General features: G+C 47.7%; 1 protein-coding gene across 4 annotated transcripts in view; it reads left to right on the top strand.

Moving 5' to 3' along the window:
* Positions 1 to 20,125, top strand: part of helz (helicase with zinc finger) — a 295,601-nt gene that overhangs the window by 223,395 nt on the left and 52,081 nt on the right. For all 4 annotated transcript variants that reach the window (XM_070857885.1, XM_070857888.1, XM_070857887.1 and 1 more), the window contains exons 23-24: positions 7,863 to 7,914; positions 9,166 to 9,350. In XM_070857885.1, coding sequence (XP_070713986.1) covers positions 7,863 to 7,914; positions 9,166 to 9,350 — 237 coding nt within the window. The remainder of the gene's footprint in view (positions 1 to 7,862; positions 7,915 to 9,165; positions 9,351 to 20,125) is intronic.

A 20,125-nucleotide genomic window follows, 5' to 3' on the forward strand; every position in this document is an offset into this window, starting at 1 on the left:
GGTCCCGGACCTGGAATATTAGGTCCTTCATTGACACACCTGTGAACTTTTTGAAGTGGAAGCAAGTCATCCTCGGTTCGAGGGACTGCCTATGATGATGGTGATGAGCTGCAACTGGCTTGAATTCTTCTGGGACTGCCGGTCAATGCACCTTCTCTCATCAGCTCGAATAAACTTTGAAAAACCTCAGTCAACAAAGAATAAATGAACTTGAATTTATATAGCACCTTTCGGGTCCCCGTAACAAATTTCCCTCTCATCCGCCTCTTCTTCAATAAAGTCTCAAAATAGACGATCTCTTGGTTCAGTGATGTAGCAGAAAGTCTCGAGTTCAAGCCTTGCCAGGACTTGAGCACATAATCTAAGCTGACATTTCAGTGCAGTATTGAAGGATTGCTGCATTGCCGAAGGCACCATCTTTTGGATGCGACATTAAACCCTAATGCCCTTTCTGCCTTCTCGGGTGGACAGGAGGAAATGTATAATTGGAGGAAGGAAGTTGCAGTGGTCGGGAGGTGCAAGGCTGTGGACAGATTTGAAGATGAGGACAAAGATTTTAAATTGGATGCATTGGGTGACGGGGAGATTGGAGGTGGCTGCTTTTTGGACAATTTGGAGTTTGTGCAGCGTGAATGATGGAAAGCCAGCAAAGAGGATGTTGGCATAATCAAGTTGAACCCGATGGTTGTACGTGGTGTTGAAACGAAGCAAGTGACTAGGTGGGTGGCATCCATGGCTATGAAACGATAATAGCAGGTGCCAAAAACAATCATCTGGTCTTCCCGACTTTCAGCTTAAGGAAGTTTTTGACTCATCTAATGCTTATCCAGGCAGTCTGATGGCTGGTCACTAGATGGAGACTCTGAGCTGGCTCCTGGTCTGTGAATGATGTTGCCAAGGAGCAGGATATGGATAAGGAAGAGGAGGGGTTTCAAGGCTGGATCCTTGGCAGATTCGGTAGGTGATGGTTTGGGGGTGGGAGGACAAACCATGGTTGAAGTTGTACTGGCTTTGCTCAGGTATGTCGGCACGGAACTACACATGGGCAGCCTGTGGATCTAAGCAATGGAGGAGAGCTGATGAAGGTGGATGACGCTGCAGGGAGATGCAGGAGGACAAGAAGGAATAACTTGTGTAACTTTGGCTAAGGCTGTTTTGAAGTTGAGATGTCTGGAAAGTGGGAGATGGGCATGGAGCTGGGAGCTAGTAACACAGTTGGAGACCTTAGAGAAAAGGGACATTAACGATGGGGTGACAGAGCGCAGATGATTCAAGGGTGGGTTTTTGAGTCGGGATGATGATGAGCGGTTTTGAAGGGGGTAACGCTGGTACCAGAGGGAAGGGAACCATTGACAATGTTGGCTACCGCAAGGGCCAAGTGGGCTAGTTCAATGATCAGAAGTGGAGTGGGAGGGGGTTCCACGGAGCAGAGAGTAGGTCTTGTCGAGGGATGATTCTGGAAGGGGAGATGGAGGAGTAACTGCAAAGTGACTACAGCAGAGGACTTTGGTTGTGAGATAGTGGATGGGTGTGGTCAGAGCAAAAGAGGAGAAGGTGGAAGTAGCAGAGGCAGCTCTGGGTGGAATTGGTCTTGATGACTAAAATAAATCCATGAGCTCTTTGTAAGTGGAGTTGAGGGTGGAGGGACAGGACAAGAGGTTTGCCACGGAGGGGAGGAGCCTCAGGTTGATCTGGGAATTGTAAGTACGTGTAGTGAAGTACTGTTTTGAAGTCCAGTGATCATTATGTGGGTAAAGACAGCAGCTGTTTGCACACAGCAAGCTACCACGAATAATAATGGTATGAATGAGCAGACAATCTGGTTTTAGTGATGCGGAGCAAAGGAGGAATGCCAAGACACTGGGAGAGCTCCTTGAGCAGACAGATGGTGTCTCATCCAGAGGACAGCATGTCCTGAAATTCCATCAGTACTGTTGGCACACATTACATCAGAACATAAGAAATAGGAGCAGGAGTCGGCCATTTGGCCCCTCGAGCCTGCTCTGCCATTCAGTAAAATCATGGCTGATCTGATCTTGGACTCAGCTCCACTTCCCTGCCCGCTCTCCATAACCCTTTACTCTCTTATCGCTCAAAAATCTGTCTATCTCTACCTTAAATATATTCAATGACCCAGCCTCCACAGCTCTCCGGGGCAGAGAATTCCACAGATTTACAACCTTCTGAGAGAATAAATTCCTCCTCGTCTCAGTTTTATTCGGATCTCAAACTCCTGGTATGTGGCTTCAATCGACACGTAGACTCAGACGCTACAAACTGATCTGAGCTTTTGTGCACAATATAGGTTCCAGCAGAAATGTTCCGGGACACAGGTGTTTAAGGAGAAAGAATGTTCCACAGGTTAGACTTTTGTTGCTGTTTGGTTTAAGATGTATGGGGCCATTAGGTCACCAGTTCGAAGCTTTTCAAAATATACTTTCTTTGTTACCTGCTGTATTAAGAAGTAGAGTCCTTTTTAAATGCCAAACCTAATTTATTTTTCTATAGTTAAAGGCTGTTGATATGCCCTCTTCAATTATTCCAGCTTGACCATGTTTTGATGATGTGAGTGAAATTGGTTGAGACAGATTTAATAATTTGTGCTTAAATATTGCCCTTGGAAGAAAGCAGCAGGTCAAAGCATTTAATTTGTCAATTTCTGGTCTCGACTTAATTCTTCGCGATAGCTGAACATTGAGAGACGTTTGATTACATTGTGGATTGGTGGAAATCTTGTTGATCAGTTAATGGTCCATAGAGTGTCAACTTCAAAATTGTCTGGATTTCACCGGAATCTGTCGTAAGCAATGGCTTGATGAGTATTGGCTGTTGAGCACTATAATGTTCCCTTTGCATTACAGAACCATCTCTACTTGAAGCAATTGAAATAATGACTTGCATTAAATATTGCGCAGGTTCTCAGCTGGGGCTCTGCAGCCACCTGAGGGTCCGTGAGAAGGTTTCAAGGGGCCCGCCAAATATAAGCCTGAGATGATAGCAGGCAGAGCGGTGTTGCCCCCTGCTGTTAATCCGGCGATTCACAGTGGTGGGTGGGTCAGTTCTCTGGGTTACATGGGGAGGATTCACAGTGGTGGGTGGGTCAGTTCTCCGGGTTACGGGGGGGGGGGGGGAATTCACAGTGGTGGGTGGGTCAGTTCTCTGGGTTACATGGGGAGGATTCACAGTGGTGGGTGGGTCAGTTCTCCGGGTTACATGGGGAGGATTCACAGTGGTGGGTGGGTCAGTTCTCCGGGTTACATGGGGGGGATTCACAGTGGTGGGTGGGTCAGTTCTCCGGGTTACATGGGGAGGATTCACAGTGGTGGGTGGGTCAGTTCTCCGGGTTACATGGGGAGGATTCACAGTGGTGGGTGGGTCAGTTCTCCGGGTTACATGGGGAGGATTCACAGTGGTGGGTGGGTCAGTTCTCCGGGTTACATGGGGGGGATTCACAGTGGTGGGTGGGTCAGTTCTCCGGGTTACATGGGGGGGATTCACAGTGGTGGGCGGGTCAGTTCTCCGGGTTACAGTGGGAATTCACAGTGGTGGGTGGGTCAGTTCTCCGGGTTACATGGGGGGGATTCACAGTGGTGGGCGGGTCAGTTCTCCAGGTTACAGTGGGAATTCACAGTGGTGGGTGGGTCAGTTCTCCGGGTTACGGGGGGGGGATTCACAGTGGTGGGCAGGTCAGTTCTCCGGGTTACATGGGGGGGATTCACAGTGGTGGGCGGGTCAGTTCTCCGGGTTACAGTGGGGATTCACATTGGTGGGCGGGTCAGTTCTCCGGGTTACATGGGGGGGATTCACAGTGGTGGGCGGGTCAGTTCTCCGGGTTACGGGGGGGGGGGGGGGGATTCACAGTGGTGGGCGGGTCAGTTCTCCGGGTTACGGGGGGGGGGGGGGGATTCACAATGGTGGGCGGGTCAGTTCTCCGGGTTACGGGGGTGGGGGGGCGGATTCACAGTGGTGGGCGGGTCAGTTCTCCGGGTTACATGGGGGGGATTCACAGTGGTGGGCGGGTCAGTTCTCCGGGTTACGGGGGGGCGGATTCACAGTGGTGGGCGGGTCAGTTCTCCGGGTTACGGGACGGGGATTCACAGTGGCGGGCGGGTCAGTTCCCCGGGTTACAGGGGTCGCGCACTCTTACTGAGTGAACTCGGCTCTGACAGCGCGGCTTTTCAGCTCTAATATTTTATATCAAACTGGGAATGACTTTGAAGTTTAACAGTAACAGTTTATAACTCAGCAGAGAGCGGGAACGTGCTCTGCAGGGCGCAGATTGGAGCCGCCTGCCCATTTAATGTTCACTCATCAAACCTATTTTACCATCTGTGCTCCTGTTCCATTTACTTTCAGTTTCGCAGGAGGCCATTTAATTTATTAAACCAAGACCGGCAGGGACAGATTACTGTCAGTGGCAGATCCCGGGGATATAAACCCCCAGGCAAATGGGCTGAACTGGCTCCTAATACAGGGGATGATCTGGAATATAAACCCCAGGGAATGCAGTGAACCAGGTCATAATACAGCAGATGGTCTGGGAGAAAAACCCCAAGGAATGTACTTAACCAGGTCATAATACTGGGGATGGTCCAGGATAAAAGTAAAATAAAAATTATATATATATATATATATATGTTCAATTGTGTAACTAAGGGGTCTGTGGAATTTTTATAATACGGGAGGGGGGGCCTCAAAAGCAAAATGGTTGAGAATCCGTGATGTAGCGCCGTTACAACCTCAAGCTATCCCAAAGAGCTTCACAGCCAATTAAGTACTTTTGAAGTGTAGTCAATGCTGTAAATGTAGGAAGTGCGGAAGCCAATTTGTGCACAGGAAGGTTCCACAAACAGCCGTGACGGTGGTGTTGGTTGAGGGATAAATGTCAGCCTGCACTGCAGGGAAAACTCCCCTTCAAATAGTGCCCTGGAATCTTTTACATCCACCTGATGGTGCCTCGATTTAACACCTATCTGAGACGGCACCTGTGACAGTGCAGCAGTCGCTCAGTACTCCACTGGGTCAGCCAAGATAATGTGTTCAAGTCTGGAGTAGATCTTGAACCCAAAATCATCTGACTTGCTTTGGTTCCCTGTGCAGTATATTCTGCTCAGTTTTTATTGTGGTGTGGATTCTACAGGACTGGCTGCAAAAGTTATTTCTGCCAGCCAGACCTTCCGAGGTTGACGAGAGATTTTCTCTCAGGCCAGTGCTGTGTTTTAAATATAAGGCATTTTTACATTGCGTGCCATTGACACCAGTTGTCTGATACTTCGTCTGTTATCAGTGCACTCTGGTGTAGACCTAGCAACCTTGGGGAGAATCCACTTTTGTTTTAAGAACGGTAGATGTTTACAGATCAGAAAGAGACTATTTGCTCATTGTATATGTGCAAGTTCTTAGCTACGGGAATCCAACATCTATCCCACTGCTCCGTTCTCTCCCCATGGTCTTTTGTCCTCGGTTTCAAATATTTATCCTTATTTTCATGCATGCTCCAACAAGCTTCTGTGTAAAGGAAATTCTCCTAACCTCTCACTCTCTCGGTGATCATTTTAAGTTGGTGTTTATGGTCCCATGTGCTGCCATCAGAGTCCACTTGCCTCTTAACAAGATGCACTGCAGCAACGCACCACAGCTTCTTCCGCAGCAGCTCCCAAACCCACGACCTCTACCACCTAGAAGGACAAGGGCAGCAGGCGCATGGGGACACCACCACCTCCATGTTGCACACCATCCTGACTTGGAATTATAATTGCCATTCCTTCATCGTCGCTAGGTCACAATCCTGGAACTCCCTCCCTAACAGCACTGTGGGGGTACCTTCACCACACGGACTGCAGCGGCTCACCATCACCTTCTCAAGGGCAATAAGGGATGGCCAATAAATGATGGCCTTGCCAGGAACAATTTTTCTTTTAAGGTTTTAGGTCATGAAAATTGGCACCGACTAAAATAATGTGAGAGCAGCACACAAAGATCATGAGTCTCCTCTTGAGCACCTCTGTGCTAGGACTACTGTTTCCAAAATATTCTTTGGACCCTACAATTCCAGTTCATAGATAAAAGCAAAGTTAAAACCTAAACTCTTAACTGGTAAGTAATGTTCATGTTGATCACGGACTGGAAGGCGTGACTTCGGGCTGGCTTGAATTACAGATTAATTTTTTTTGAAGAAATAAAACATTTTTAGCATTGCAGTGACAATTGCTGTACACTCCGGATTTGTGACAAGAATATCATGCACAGGTGTGACTAAACCAGCTGTTTATAACTGAGATTGAAGACAACTCAAAAGAAGCAACCTGGGCAGTCAACAGCAGCCTATGTGCTCTTAACCTATGGCCATTGGCAAGCGTGCTACTTGTGTCTGTGATCTCAATTTGCAGCCTGTCGCATTGCAATATCGATAGGACTGGGATCCGGTGCTGTCTCCAGCATAACTCATCAGCTCCACTGAGAAAGTGAGAAAATGCCATTAAAAAGTGTCCTTAAAGCATGGGAGAAGTGGTGTCTGGTCTCCACTTAGCAACCAAACACACGTCATTGCAAAGGTTTACCATACGAGCAGTCGCGAGCAGATCCATGTCTCCTCACGCGGGGTTCTTGCCATTATTTTTTTTAATCTTTAATAATTTAACACTGGTTTACAGAGAAATAAAGGTTGAAAGGTAGAAGCCAGTTCTGATGAAAGACCATCTACCTGAAACATTAACTCTGTTTCTCTCTTTACAGATGCTGCCTAACCTGCTGAGTATCTCCAGCATTTTCTGTTTTTAATTCAGATTCCCAGCATCCGCAGTATTTTGCTTTTGTTCCAAATAAAGGCTGTTTTATCAATATAAAAAGAGCTTTTAATGGCCAGTTTTTCCTCTATGATCAAAATGGTTCTTTTTAACCATTTTTTGGAACATGCAGATGAAATATGACTTGTTACTGCAGTGTGATACGAATATGTTAAAGGCAGTGTCGTAAATATATATATTTTGCTCTTCAATTTAAAAGAGAGTTCATATGGTGCGGTGCCTATTGGAAAGATCAAAGGATTCATTTTGCTTTTGCTCACTAATGGCTGCAAAGCTGTAACTGCCAGTGCCCTTCTGATCTAAGAAAACCGTTTGTGAATGTCTGGAAAACTCGAGTGAATCTTTGGAGACAAAAATGGATGTTCCATAGGGGTGGTGTGAATTTATACCACATCCCAAACTTGCATATGCACATATTAATGTCAAGTAAATTTCACTCGTGCTGTTTCATCTGATCACTGAAATTAAAACTGGGCACAGAAATAATTGTGTCGTCTCAGAACCTGATGGTCAGTTTTTGAATTTATTAATTACTTGAAGTGTTTGCTGGGAAGCAAGGAGACAATCACTCAGTGAATTGTTGAAGACTTTGGCAAAGTGCTGAGATATGGAAAGATTTTAGACTTGCTAATTATACCCAATGGTTGTGTTAAGAAGGGCGCTTAACTCATTGCAGAATTGTCGAGTTGCATTCACGCCTTGCGTTTGTCGTGTACCCCAAATGTTCTCCCTTCACATTTCTTGTATTTATAAATAATGATTGCAAAATTTGGCAACTTCTAAAGTGCATGTGATGGCATAGCATGAGACTACATTGAATCCAACGCCAGATTCTGCAAATAGATCATTCTTTATCCTCTGGGTCATGCAAATGTGCACAGGCAGATCACTGAAAAGTATAGCTCCTGAATTGTAGGGGGCAAAGTTCACTTGGGGAACTGCTGTGAAGCAGTTTTATAAAAAATCCCAAATTATAATAGGCACTCAAGTGTATTTTCCTATTAGCCACAGGATATTGATTGTGACCTTATATTATATTACTCATTTTATTTATAGAATAAAGGCCACCATCACAACCAGGGTGACCACTTTCCAGCAGATGGATTTGGTAAGTCAACCATGAATGGTTATCGTCTTCTAATAAAAATAATATGTAGCTACCGTCAAAGCTTCAAACCTCGTATTCAAACTATTCAATCTGTTTGGTTTCAACAATCCAGTAGTTTGAAATCCAAAAGTTAAATGGTGCCCGATGTTTATTCGCATTCTGTCCTTAAAAGCAAATATATATAGAGCTTTACTATTTGAAATATGCAAAGTAAGAAATTTAAATGCTTAAATACTTTAACAGAAAAGTTGTTGCTGTTAAATAATGCATTTTGCTTAGTTAAACGTCCTAAGGGATTTAAGAGTAAAACACATGCTGAGCCAGAAAAGGAATGATTACCTGATTTCAGCCTTGTGGCAATGGAGGGCACTGCATTTGTCCTAGGCTAAGAAAAGGAACATTTGTCAGCGGGTCCTGCTTCTTGCTGTCCCGATTGCCACTGGAAAGCACCCATGTGAGAATTTTGAGTGAGGACAGGGCTGGAATCTGTTGCAATGCCCCCTATAAGTTGCCACTTCCTCCTTCTGTCTGGGCCTTCACGGGAGTGAGGATTTAGAGCGCTGGCAGTCTTTCTGGATTGTGCTTCAGAAGAGGTCACTTCAAGGAGACGAGGGAAGACAATGTTCAGGAGGGGTAGGGAAAGGACTATGCTAACGGAGATATCAAACTGAAATGAAATGAAACTCAAGTGTGTGAGGGTAGGGAGAAAACGACCTTCACATTTGAATCGAATTTACTGATCGGGGGAGAGACGTAGGAGGTTTGGCTGCATAATTCACGGTGGATCACCCCATCATTTAGCTGTTTATATGGAAACATCTGTACTGTAGGTTGAACTGTCCTGACCTCCACGTGCAAGGAGGAAAGAGAGAGAGACAGGAACTTCACTTAAATTGATGAACAAGAGTTTATTATAGTGCAGTCAGTTTATTGCAGATTGACTGACAAGCTGAGTGATACAAACCCATTTATTTAAAGTTATCTTCTAGTATATACTCAGCTTGCTGCTTCACACATCACAGCTGGCATACAAACGCCCCTTGCAGATTATGTACGAATGCAGGTAATGCATTCAAATCTCTACGTTTAAAGGATGTGGAGACTTATAGAATCATAGTTCTTTTCCCCTCTTTCTGCAAGACAGTTGTAGACAATTACAGTATGTGAAGGTGAGGAAAATAAGGCTAAGTTGGATTTTATGTATTTTCCTGACAATCTAAAATTAATCTCTTCAAATGTGATGTTTTTCAGTTCAACCCAATCCTACAGTATTAATTGGGAATCCCATCAGAGCCTATACTCCACCGCTTGGTCCCCATCCTGCCCTTGGTAAATCCCCAAGCCCTGTCCAACGGATAGATCCTCATACTGGGACTAGCATCCTATATGTGCCTGCTGTCTATGGCGGAAACATGGTCATGTCTGTGCCTTTGCCAGTAAGTATTTTGTTTTAACCTGAACTGATCAAGTGGATTTGTAATTGTGATTTATTCTTCTATCTCTTTCCTCCCTTTTACTTTTTTTTTTGTGATTTCATTTCAATCTGCATTAGTTGTTAGAGCATGTGTAGTGTAGTATTCTCAGCTTAAAATATTTATGTCGTGATCATTTAGTTGGACAAATACAGTGTGTAGATGTCTGAAATGAGGATATCTTTTATTATAAAGCTGTTTAAAAATCCGGTCAGTGCCGATCCTCATTCTCCATTCCTCACACGTGGCCTCGGAAAAGGGTGGGTGATTGACAGTTTCATTGAGCTGATTAGAGGTGAGACCACCAGAGACGTGAAAGGTAGCACATTGTTGCAGACTGCTGTGTCGGGCTGTCAGTGGTACTATCAGTAGGAAGCAGTACAGCTGAAGTCTGCGACATGAGCTCGAAGGGACTAGCAATGGAGCCTCAGAACTAATCTGAAAAGCATGCCTTATGGCAGACATGAGGGTTGATTGAATTGTTAAGCGCGCCCAAGTGAATTGCTGGGAAGTGCAGTTCACGTTAAAGCGCGAAATGAATAGGATGAAAATTAATTACACAGTTAGCCATTGAGGTGTTTATTCTGTTGTACTGTGTTTTAAATTTTATTGATGCCTTTCTAATTTTGTATGGTACGGTAACATGGATAAATGACTTGCCCAACTCCTTAAAATTGGCTTTCACCTCTCTTCCAAAGTTTTGCCCACCTACTGAGAATTCTGAAGGGATTTAGAAGACCTCATTGCGCTACCATAGCCCCAATTATAGAGTAGATTTACACTTGGTCCAGGGCCTGGAAGGGTTAAATACCAATAATGATTCCTTGGAAGTTCAGTTGCAGACTTGAAGGCTTTCACGTTTTGTTTTCAATATTTGTTTTCGGGCCTGCAGGTGTCCATGCTGGACTGGGAGCCAATGTAAGTCAGCGAGCACAGGAGGCGATGGGTGAGCGGAACTTGGTGCGTGGTAGGATACGGGTAGCAGAGGTCTGGATGAGCTCAAGTTTACGGAGGGTGGAAGATGGGAGGCCGGCCAGGAGAGTATTATAACAGTTGAGTCTGGAGGTAACATAGGCGTGACTGAGGGTTTCAGTGGCAGACGAGCTGATGCATGGGTGGAGATCGGCAATGTTACAGGAGGTGGAAGTAGGCAGTCTGTGTGATGGAGAGGAAATGGGATCAGAAGCTCTGGGCAAATAGGACGCTGAGGTTGTGGACAGTCTGATTCAGCCTGAGACCGTGCAAGACGGGACATGGTATCGGGGGGAGTAAGAACAATGGCTCCAATATTTAATTGGAGGAATCTCGGCCCATCCAGGACTGGATGTCGTACGAGCAGTCTGATAACGCAGACGAGGGGTCAAGAGATAGGGATAGGTGTTGTCGGCATACGTGTGGAATCTGACATCATATGTTCGGATGATGTCGCAGAGGAGCAAACATGTAAATGAGAAGTAGAAGGGGACCAAGGATGGATCCTTGGGAGGATTCCAGAGGTCAAGGTGCAGGGGCAGAATGAGAAGCCATTGAGGGAAATTCTCCGACTATGACTGGATAGGTAAGGGTGGAACCAGGTGAGGGCAGTCCGACTGGGCTGGATAATTGAGAAAGGTTGTGGGTCAACTGTGTCAAAGGCTGGAGATGGATGGAGGAGGGACAGTGCACCACAGTCACCGTCATGGAGGATCTCATTTGTGACTTTGATTAGGGTCGTTTCGGTGCCGTGGTGGAAACCTGATTGGAGAGGTTCAAATGTGGAGTTGTAGGGAAGGTGGACACAGGTTTGGGAGGTGACAACATGCTCACGGATGGTTTTGTTGAGAAGTAGGGCGATGATGGCAGATTTGAAAGGGAAGGGACAGGGACAGTATCTGAAGAGAGGCAGCCATTTAAAATGTCAGCTAACATGGGGCCAGGAAGGGAATTTGGGTCGTCAGCAGTTTAGTGGGAACAGGGTTGAGAGAGCAGAAGGCGAGTCCGATTGCTAAGATGAGCTCAGAGGACATGAGAAAGCTGAGAGTTCAGGGCTAGGCTGAGGTAACCTTGGGGGAAGCTTGGCTTGATGGGCAATGGGAAGGGAGGGTTGCGGCAGAGGCAGTTGAATAAATAGTCTCAATGTTAGTGGCAAAGAAGACCATAAGCTCCTCGCATGTTGTTGGTGAGGGGCAGGGTAGAGGGGTATAAGGAGATGGTTGATAGACAAAAGAAGCCGAGAGTTTGCTTTGCATTCCAGGTTACTCCTGGAGTAGTGAGCAGTTTGGTCAGTTTTGGGTGTGGTCAAGCCAGCTCTGGCGATGAATGGCTAAACCAGTTGTGCGCCATATACATCAAAACCTGCATCCCTTCGAATTAAGGAAGCAAAGATGGTGGCCATACCCAGGGGAACAACCAGCGTGCAGAGAGTAAGGGTTTTATTGGGGAAACTGGTGTCAAAAGCAGAGGTGAGGGAGTGATTGAGCAGATTGACATATGTAGAAGTATAATGGTGAACAGAGGGCCAAGGTTAGACAGTTGGGAGGTTGAAAGTGTCATTGAAGGCGAGGTTTTTTTCCAGAGGCGGATGCAAAAGGATGTTCGCTTGGAAGGGGAAAGGGTGATGTGAGGGATACAAGGAAGGGATCAGAGGTGTACTTGTGTAATTGAGACAATGGGAATACAGAGGCCCTGTGAGATGGCAAGGTGGAGATGGCCATGAATAAGAGTAGGAGAGTTTATATGGAGGGAGAGGTTATGGGAAGACAGGAGGGCAGCGAACTCGGAGGAGAGGGGACAAGGTGAGTTGAGACAGAGGTTGAAATCACAAGGGATGAGAAGTCGCTCGGTGAAGAAGCTGAGGGAGGAAAGCAGTAAAGATATCTCGGTGCGAAACTTGGTGTGGGCGGTAGAGAACGAGGATTTTAGAGGAGGTATGAGTGGGAAGGAACAAGCTTAAGGTACTCAAAGGACAAGGTGCCAGTGGAGTAGGGGGGCAGACCAAGGTGCGATGTGGTGTAAGGGCTTCACTGCCACTGCGTGTGATCTGAGCCAGTCAGGATCGGCATGCTCCATCACCACAAGGACCATAGTGTCATAAACTAGCTCATGGGTCGAAGCACTGAAAAAATTTATATGGATTTTAGTTTGTCCATTTTCCTGGTTATGTTGTAAGTTTACGAACATACGAACAATGACGGACAGTTATAGTCCATCGAGCCTGTCCCACACAATCCCGATACCTTATGTATCACAACTTATACACTCCACCCCACCCAAACCATGTGATTTCTTGGGAGAGGCAAAAAAACAGATTTTAAAAAGCCCAGGCCAATTTGGGGGGTGGTGGGGAGGGTGAAATCTGGAAAATTCCTCTCTGACCCATCTAGACGATCGAAACTAATCCAAGAGATGACTCTGGCCATTAAATTCTCTGCAGCGCCTACCTCCTGTAAGAGTTAATCTCTGCCGCAGGCAGAAACAAATCAGCTTTTGCTGCAGTACATCAACTTGAGTTTATTTAAGATGAGGGATAACTGACATAGGGGATAGAATTGTCATTCTTTGAACCCAATAACAACTTGGAACACTCAACAGGAATATCGAGGTCTGCTTTTACAAAAAAGGTTCCCGCCTGGGGCATTCATGTACATCATTCTCCAGGAGATCTCCTTCTGCACCAGTGTAATATCTCGGATTTTCTACGCTCTTTGAGGTTTCCTAAAATCAGATGACCAGATGATTGCACAACTTAATGGTGGTTTGGTGCCGTGCATATCCACGGTGATCTAAATTACAACAGCCGAGACACAGTGTACTTAGTACCCATAACCATAAAAGGCAGAAGGCCTTCCAAGCCTCCACTGGCAATGATTTAGTTTTCTGAAATGTAATTTCCAAAGAACCATTTGCATAGTAACTTACAGTTGCAGCCAAGGGAACTAAACTGCTAATAAATTGCATTATAAATGACTAAATAGATCTCGATCTTCCAACAAAGAGAGAAACACTTACTTTTTCACCCAGAGAGTTGTGAACCTGTGGAATTCTCTACCACAGAAAGTTGTTAATGCCAGTTCGTTGGATATATTCAAAAGAGAGTTAGATGTGGCCCTTACGGCTAAAGGGATCAAGGGGTATGGAGAGAAAGCAGGAAAGGGGTACTGAGGGAGTGATCAGCCATGATCTTACTGAATGGTGATGCAGGCTCGAAGGGTCGAATGGCCTGCTCCTGCACCTATTTTCTATGTTTCTAAGGGCTGTATGACAATTAGCTCTTCCTGAATGTAATCTGTAGTGCCCAATTTTTTTACCACAATACTTCGTCTTTGTAACTTTTGCACAAAACTGTACTCTGGTGCATCACTTGGAAGTCGGGTGGAAAATCTTTCTAAAATAAGTAAATTGCCTTTCTGGGTTTTGTGGAGCCTATTGTTTTCAACAGCAGCCTACCTTTACACTGATGCAGTGTGGCAGACCTCATCTGAAGAGCTGAAAGATGAAGTGACATGGTGTAATGCCAGAATATTCATGCTTTAATGGTTTATTGAAGTAGTGCGCAGAGGGATTGCTGCAGAAAATGTTTGAAGCTATTTGAATTTTAGACCATGTAGGCGAACTTGTAGTTTTATTTTCTCTGCCTTAGTTCTTCTCCCCTGAAGTTGCTGCGTCATGCTGGGGAAGAGGTTCATGGACCCCAGCAGCCCCCCCAACAGGTCACCATGTTGGCCGTCCTTTAGATTTGAGTTGTGACAAGCATAAGTAAGCTATTCAGTCGTGAACGCATCACAGCCAAAACCAAATCTACTTCTAGGATCATGCAACACAGAAGGAAGGCCATTCGGCCCATCACTCCTCATCCAACAAATGCTTAAAACCTCCCTCCAGCCGGGTGATTGGCTAACATTCAGGATCAGAGGACGTCCCTCACCCTGTGACACTGAGGCCGGTTCGAACACCTTCGTTGCTGGCTCTATCCGGTCAGCATCAAGTTATACAGCACAGACCCAGGGAGTGAATTTGGGTTCTATTTGCCGATATGGCTCAGTGTCACACTACGCAGTGGATTTACCCACTCAAACTGTAATTTTCAATCTCTTTCCCAACCACAAGTAAGCAAGGAGGCGCAGATTTACCTGTTGTCTGACCCTGTTAAATATGTTGTGCCGCCTCCAGTAACTTTTTTACATGATGTAAATTTTGAAAGTATTTTCCCCTTTTTATCAGTCACTGGGTTCTTTTGCAAAATTGTCACACCTGAAACCGGTCCACATGCCTTTTTAAAAATGAAGACTTGCATTTATATAGCACCTTTCATGACCACTGGACATCCCAAAGCGCCTTACAGTCAATGAAGTACTTTTGGAGTGTAGTTACTGTTGTAATGTAGGAAACGCAGCAGTCAGTTTGCGCACAGCAAGCTCCTACAAACAGCAATGTGATAATGACCAGATGATCTGTTTTTGTGTTATGTTGATTGATGGATAAATATTGGCCAGGACACCGGGGAGAACTCCCCTGCTCTTCTTTGAAATAGTGCCGTGGGATCTTTTACGTCCGCCTGAGAGAGCAGACGGGGCTTCGGTTTAACATCTCATCCGAAAGACGGATGAAGTCTGCAAGCAGCTCTCAGCAGAAAAACATAAAACATCTCACCAGCTTTTAACCAAAAATCCTAAGCAGCCACCCCTTCAGTTAATCAGGTTCTGTTGATTGTTCACAGGGAAAGCTCCCTTGAGAGCTGAGGAGTTCATTGACCTAACAGCAGATGAGATAAATGACTGGATAATCTGTTTTTGGTGGTCTTGGCCAGGGCAATCAGAGAGCTGCCTGCTCTGTGCCATGAGATCTATTACGTCCACCTGAACAGGCTGCCAAGGCTTCAGCTTAACGTCTCATCCAAAAGATAGCTCCTCCGACAAAGCAACTCTATCAGCACTGCACTGAAGTGCCAGCGAGATTATGTGCTGAAGTCTGTAGTGGGGCTTGAACATGCAATCTTCTGTCGCGGCTGAGAGTGTTACCAACTGAGCCAAAGTAACATTTATAATGCAAACTAAGAATTCAGTTCAAAAGGAAGTTCATTAAAGGGGTTTAGATGAATTCATGTTTTTAAATTTACACCCTCGGGAGTTTGTAGAATCTGTGTTGGTTAGGTTCCCAATGAGGGGTGGGAGATGTCATCACTCAAGGGGAGGGATTTTAGTATTGGGATTTGTAACATTTTCCATTTTGAGCATCCAATGTCTGCATTAAACACCCAGATAAAGCAGAGGTTTAGATAAAGAAAGACTTCCATTTATATAGCATCTTTCATGACCACCGAACGTCTCAAAGTGCCTTTACAGCCAGTGTACGTTTGGAGTGTAGTCACTGTTGTAATGAGCAGATGCAGAATAAAGTTCCAGGACTCTACCCGGGCAAGGTGCTGAAACTCTGAAAAGCATTGTTTATTGTGACATTTCCACTTCCTGTACCAATCATCCTAATTTCTTCATTCTTGAGATGTGGGCGGAGCTGGCGAGGCCAGCATTTATTACCCATCCCTAGATTTTGCCCTTGACAGGGTGGTGGTGAGCCAACTAAGTGGTTCACTTCAGAGGGCAGTTAACAGTCACATATAGCCCAGACCGGGTAAGGGCAGCAGATTTCCTTCCCTAAAGGACATTCGTGAAGCAGATGGATTTTTACGACAATCTGGTAGTTACATGGTCACCATTCCAAATTTATTAACTGAATTTAAATTCCCCAGCTGCCGTGGTGGGATTTGAACTCGTGTCTCTGGATCATTAGTCCAGGCCTATGGATTACTGCTCCAGTAACATAACCGCTATGCTATCGTAGCCTCTGTGAGATTGCCAGGTTTGAGCCATGAGACTCGTGCTCACTCGGAACTGGGAGGAGACGGCTCAGACTCATTTAACAAGGCACCGCCGTATCCAGCAAACACTGGCTGCTTTTGCCCCTCCAGCGTGCGCTGGATTTGAAGTCCGGCGTTGTGTGAAAAGCACGTATGCTAATCCACTGCACCACCTCTTTATACAATAGGAATTGAATGCTAAATTGTACAGCAAGTGTGATGAGCTCTTGGAACGTACCTTATATGACTGAGTACATGATTATTCAAGTTTGTAATGTTTAGCAGAATACAAGCAATATTGTGTAAGAGGGAAGGCTTGGTTGATGTATAATTGAAGGCTAAAAGTTCGAAAGATTTTTGGGGGTGGGGGCAATACAGAATCGCTAACTTTCTTTTTTACTTCATCTGTCATGGGGTGCAATTTTGTGTGTCAGCTGCGATTCAGTTGGTAGCATTCTCACTGCTGAGTCAGAGGTTTGTGGATTCAAGTCGCACTCCAGAGACTTGAGCATATAAAATAAATCTCGGCTGGCACTCCAGCGCAGTGCTGAGGGAGTGTTGCACTGACACAGGTGCTGTCTTTGGGATGAGGCCCCGTCTGCTCTCTCAGGTGGATGTAAAAGATCCCACGGCATTATTTCGAAGAAGAGAAGGAGTTATCCCCGGTATCTGGGCCAATATTTATCCCTCAATCAACATCAATTATCTGGTCATTATCACATTGCTGTTTGTGGGAGTTTGCTGTGCGCAAAGAGGCTGCCGCGTTTCCCTACATTATAACAGTGCCTACACTTCAAAAGTACTTCATTGGCTGTCAAGTGCTTTGGGAAGTCCTACGGTCGTGAAAGGCACTATATAAATGCAAGTCGTTTTTCTTTCTGAATAGAATCATCAATGTACATCTCGCAATCAATGTGCAGTGCAATGCAATTGGATTGAGATGACAAAGCAATAATGGTTGTGGATACCATCCTAACCTATAGAGATCAGCCAGGTGCCAGGCTCGGTCCCTGGTCTGTCATGAGTTACTCAATTGTAACTGGGGCTGCAGAGGAAACACCACTGTTGAGCCAATGAAGTACTTTTGAAGTGTAGGCACTGTTATAATGTAGGGAATTGCGGCAGTCTCTTTGCTCACAGCAAGCTCCCACAAACAGCAATGTGATAATGACCAGATAATTGATGTTGATTGAGGGATAAATATTGGCCAAGATACCGGGGATAACTCCCCTGCTCCTCTTCGAAATAGTGCCGTGCCGTGACGAGAAGTGGAGTGGGGGAGGAGGGAAATCATTGAGTGCTCCCACTGTGGTTGCTATCCTCTGATAAACCCCCATTTCTCTCTGGAAATTCATGCATGTTGGGACCAGATGGGGAGAGGCATTGTCGCGCCGGCCACGGTTGAACAGCCCACCCTCCTGCCTGCTCTGAGAACACGAAGGAGAGCCTTGCTGGTGAGGGAGCAGAGTGGTGTGGGACCACTCCGCAGCAAGGGTCCGAAACTTTGGAGAGAGGGAGGCGAGAAAACCGCAAACAGTCAGAGTGCGGTCTGAATTTAAAAATTCCCGCTGATCAGTACTGCAGCGTAACTGAGATTAAACATAATTTTGTTGAAAAGAGTGGGGAGTGTTGGAAATGTTGCGTTATCTGATTGATATTTGACTTGGTACTGGGAATATTCGGATGTTTTCAACACTGGTGCTGTACTGACTACCTCCTGGTTGCAAATGTGATAAAATGCGAGATTCCCAAACCAGTTATTGAATTAAGAGGGGTTCCTCCGGAGGAAAATCTTCACATTGTGCATTTAAGCTATTGGTATATGAAATACGACTTTTAATGCAGTTCACTACCAGTGCGGAGAAGCTCAAAAAGTTTAAAATATGGAAATAACCAAAATTAATTACACAGTTGGCTGATCCATCTCCATGTGTAGACAAGGTTAATACTTTGGCTTTTTGAGATTTCTCAGCTCATTTGTTTTAGTGTCAGGGAGAATTAATTAAATAAAACTGCAGTTTATCACTTCAATGCTAATAATGTAAATCATATCTTTATCTGTTCTGGAGCAGAAATCAAGTTGCATAAAGAGCCTGGTGTTGACAAAAATTTGTTAAAAAAAAAACTTCCCTGCAAAGTTACGGGAAGGTGGTGAATTTCAAAAAGATATGTGAAATGAGGGAACTGAGTTGGACAGATTTTGCTCCAAACGGTTAAAAATTCCAAATGGCAGTAACAAACATTAATTGATCAATCCCCCCCTCTTTCCCCCGCCCCCCCCTCTCGCGCCCCCCACACACCCCCCTCGAGCGCCTGCCCGTTCTCGCGCCTGCCCCCCCCGTTCTCCTCCCCCTCCCCCCGTTCTCCTCCCCCTCCCCCCGTTCTCCTCCCCCTCCCCCCGTTCTCCTCCCCCTCCCCCCGTTCTCCTCCCCCTCCCCCCGTTCTCCTCCCCCTCCCCCGTTCTCCTCCCCCTCCCCCCGTTCTCCTCCCCCTCCCCCCGTTCTCCTCCCCCTCCGCCCGTTCTCCTCCCCCTCCCCCCGTTCTCCTCCCCCTCCCCCCGTTCTCCTCCCCCTCCCCCCGTTCTCCTCCCCCTCCCCCCGCTCTCCTCCCCCTCCCCCCGCTCTCCTCCCCCTCCCCCCGCTCTCCTCCCCCTCCCCCCGCTCTCCTCCCCCTCCCCCCGCTCTCCTCCCCCTCCCCCCGCTCTCCTCCCCCTCCCCCCGCTCTCCTCCCCCTCCCCCCGCTCTCCTCCCCCTCCCCCCGCTCTCCTCCCCCTCCCCCCGCTCTCCTCCCCCTCCCCCCGCTCTCCTCCCCCTCCCCCCGCTCTCCTCCCCCTCCCCCCGCTCTCCTCCCCCTCCCCCCGCTCTCCTCCCCTCCCCCCGTTCTCCTCCCCCTCCCCCCGTTCTCCTCCCCCTCCCCCCGTTCTCCTCCCCCTCCCCCCGTTCTCCTCCCCCTCCCCCCGTTCTCCTCCCCCACCCCCCGTTCTCCTCCCCCACCCCCCGTTCTCCTCCCCCTCCCCCTCCCCCCGCTCTCCTCCCCCTCCCCCCGCTCTCCTCCCCCTCCCCCCGCTCTCCTCCCCTCCCCCTCTCTCCTCCCCCTCCCCCCGCTCTCCTCCCCCTCCCCCCGCTCTCCTCCCCCTCCCCCCGCTCTCCTCCCCCTCCCCCCGCTCTCCTCCCCCTCCCCCCGCTCTCCTCCCCCTCCCCCCGCTCTCCTCCCCCTCCCCCGCTCTCCTCCCCCTCCCCCGCTCTCCTCCCCCTCCCCCGCTCTCCTCCCCCTCCCCCGCTCTCCTCCCCCTCCCCCGCTCTCCTCCCCCTCCTCCTCCCCCTCCCCCTCCCCCGCTCTCCTCCCCCTCCCCCTCCCCCGCTCTCCTCCCCCTCCCCCTCCCCCGCTCTCCTCCCCCTCCCCCTCCCCCGCTCTCCTCCCCCTCCCCCTCCCCCGCTCTCCTCCCCCTCCCCCTCCCCCTCCCCCGCTCTCCTCCCCCTCCCCCTCCCCCTCCCCCTCCCCCGCTCTCCTCCCCCTCCCCCTCCCCCTCCCCCGCTCTCCTCCCCCTCCCCCTCCCCCGCTCTCCTCCCCCTCCCCCTCCCCCTCCCCCGCTCTCCTCCCCCTCCCCCTCCCCCCTCCCCCGCTCTCCTCCCCCTCCCCCGCTCTCCTCCCCCTCCCCCGCTCTCCTCCCCCGCTCTCCTCCCCCTCCCCCGCTCTCCCCTCCCCCGCTCTCCTCCCCCTCCCCCGCTCTCCCCTCCCCCTCTCCCTCCTCCCTCCTTCTCTGTTCCAAGGAGAACAGTCCTAACTTTTCAAACCTCTCCGCATAACTGAAGTCCCTCAACCCTAGTAACATTCTGGTAAACTTCCTCTCTACCCTTTCTCAGGACGTTGCATCTTTCCTGAGGTGCGGTACCCAGAATTGTCCACA

This window comes from Pristiophorus japonicus, chromosome 16 (genome assembly GCF_044704955.1).
Source record: "Pristiophorus japonicus isolate sPriJap1 chromosome 16, sPriJap1.hap1, whole genome shotgun sequence".
Classification (NCBI taxonomy): Eukaryota; Metazoa; Chordata; class Chondrichthyes; family Pristiophoridae; genus Pristiophorus; species Pristiophorus japonicus.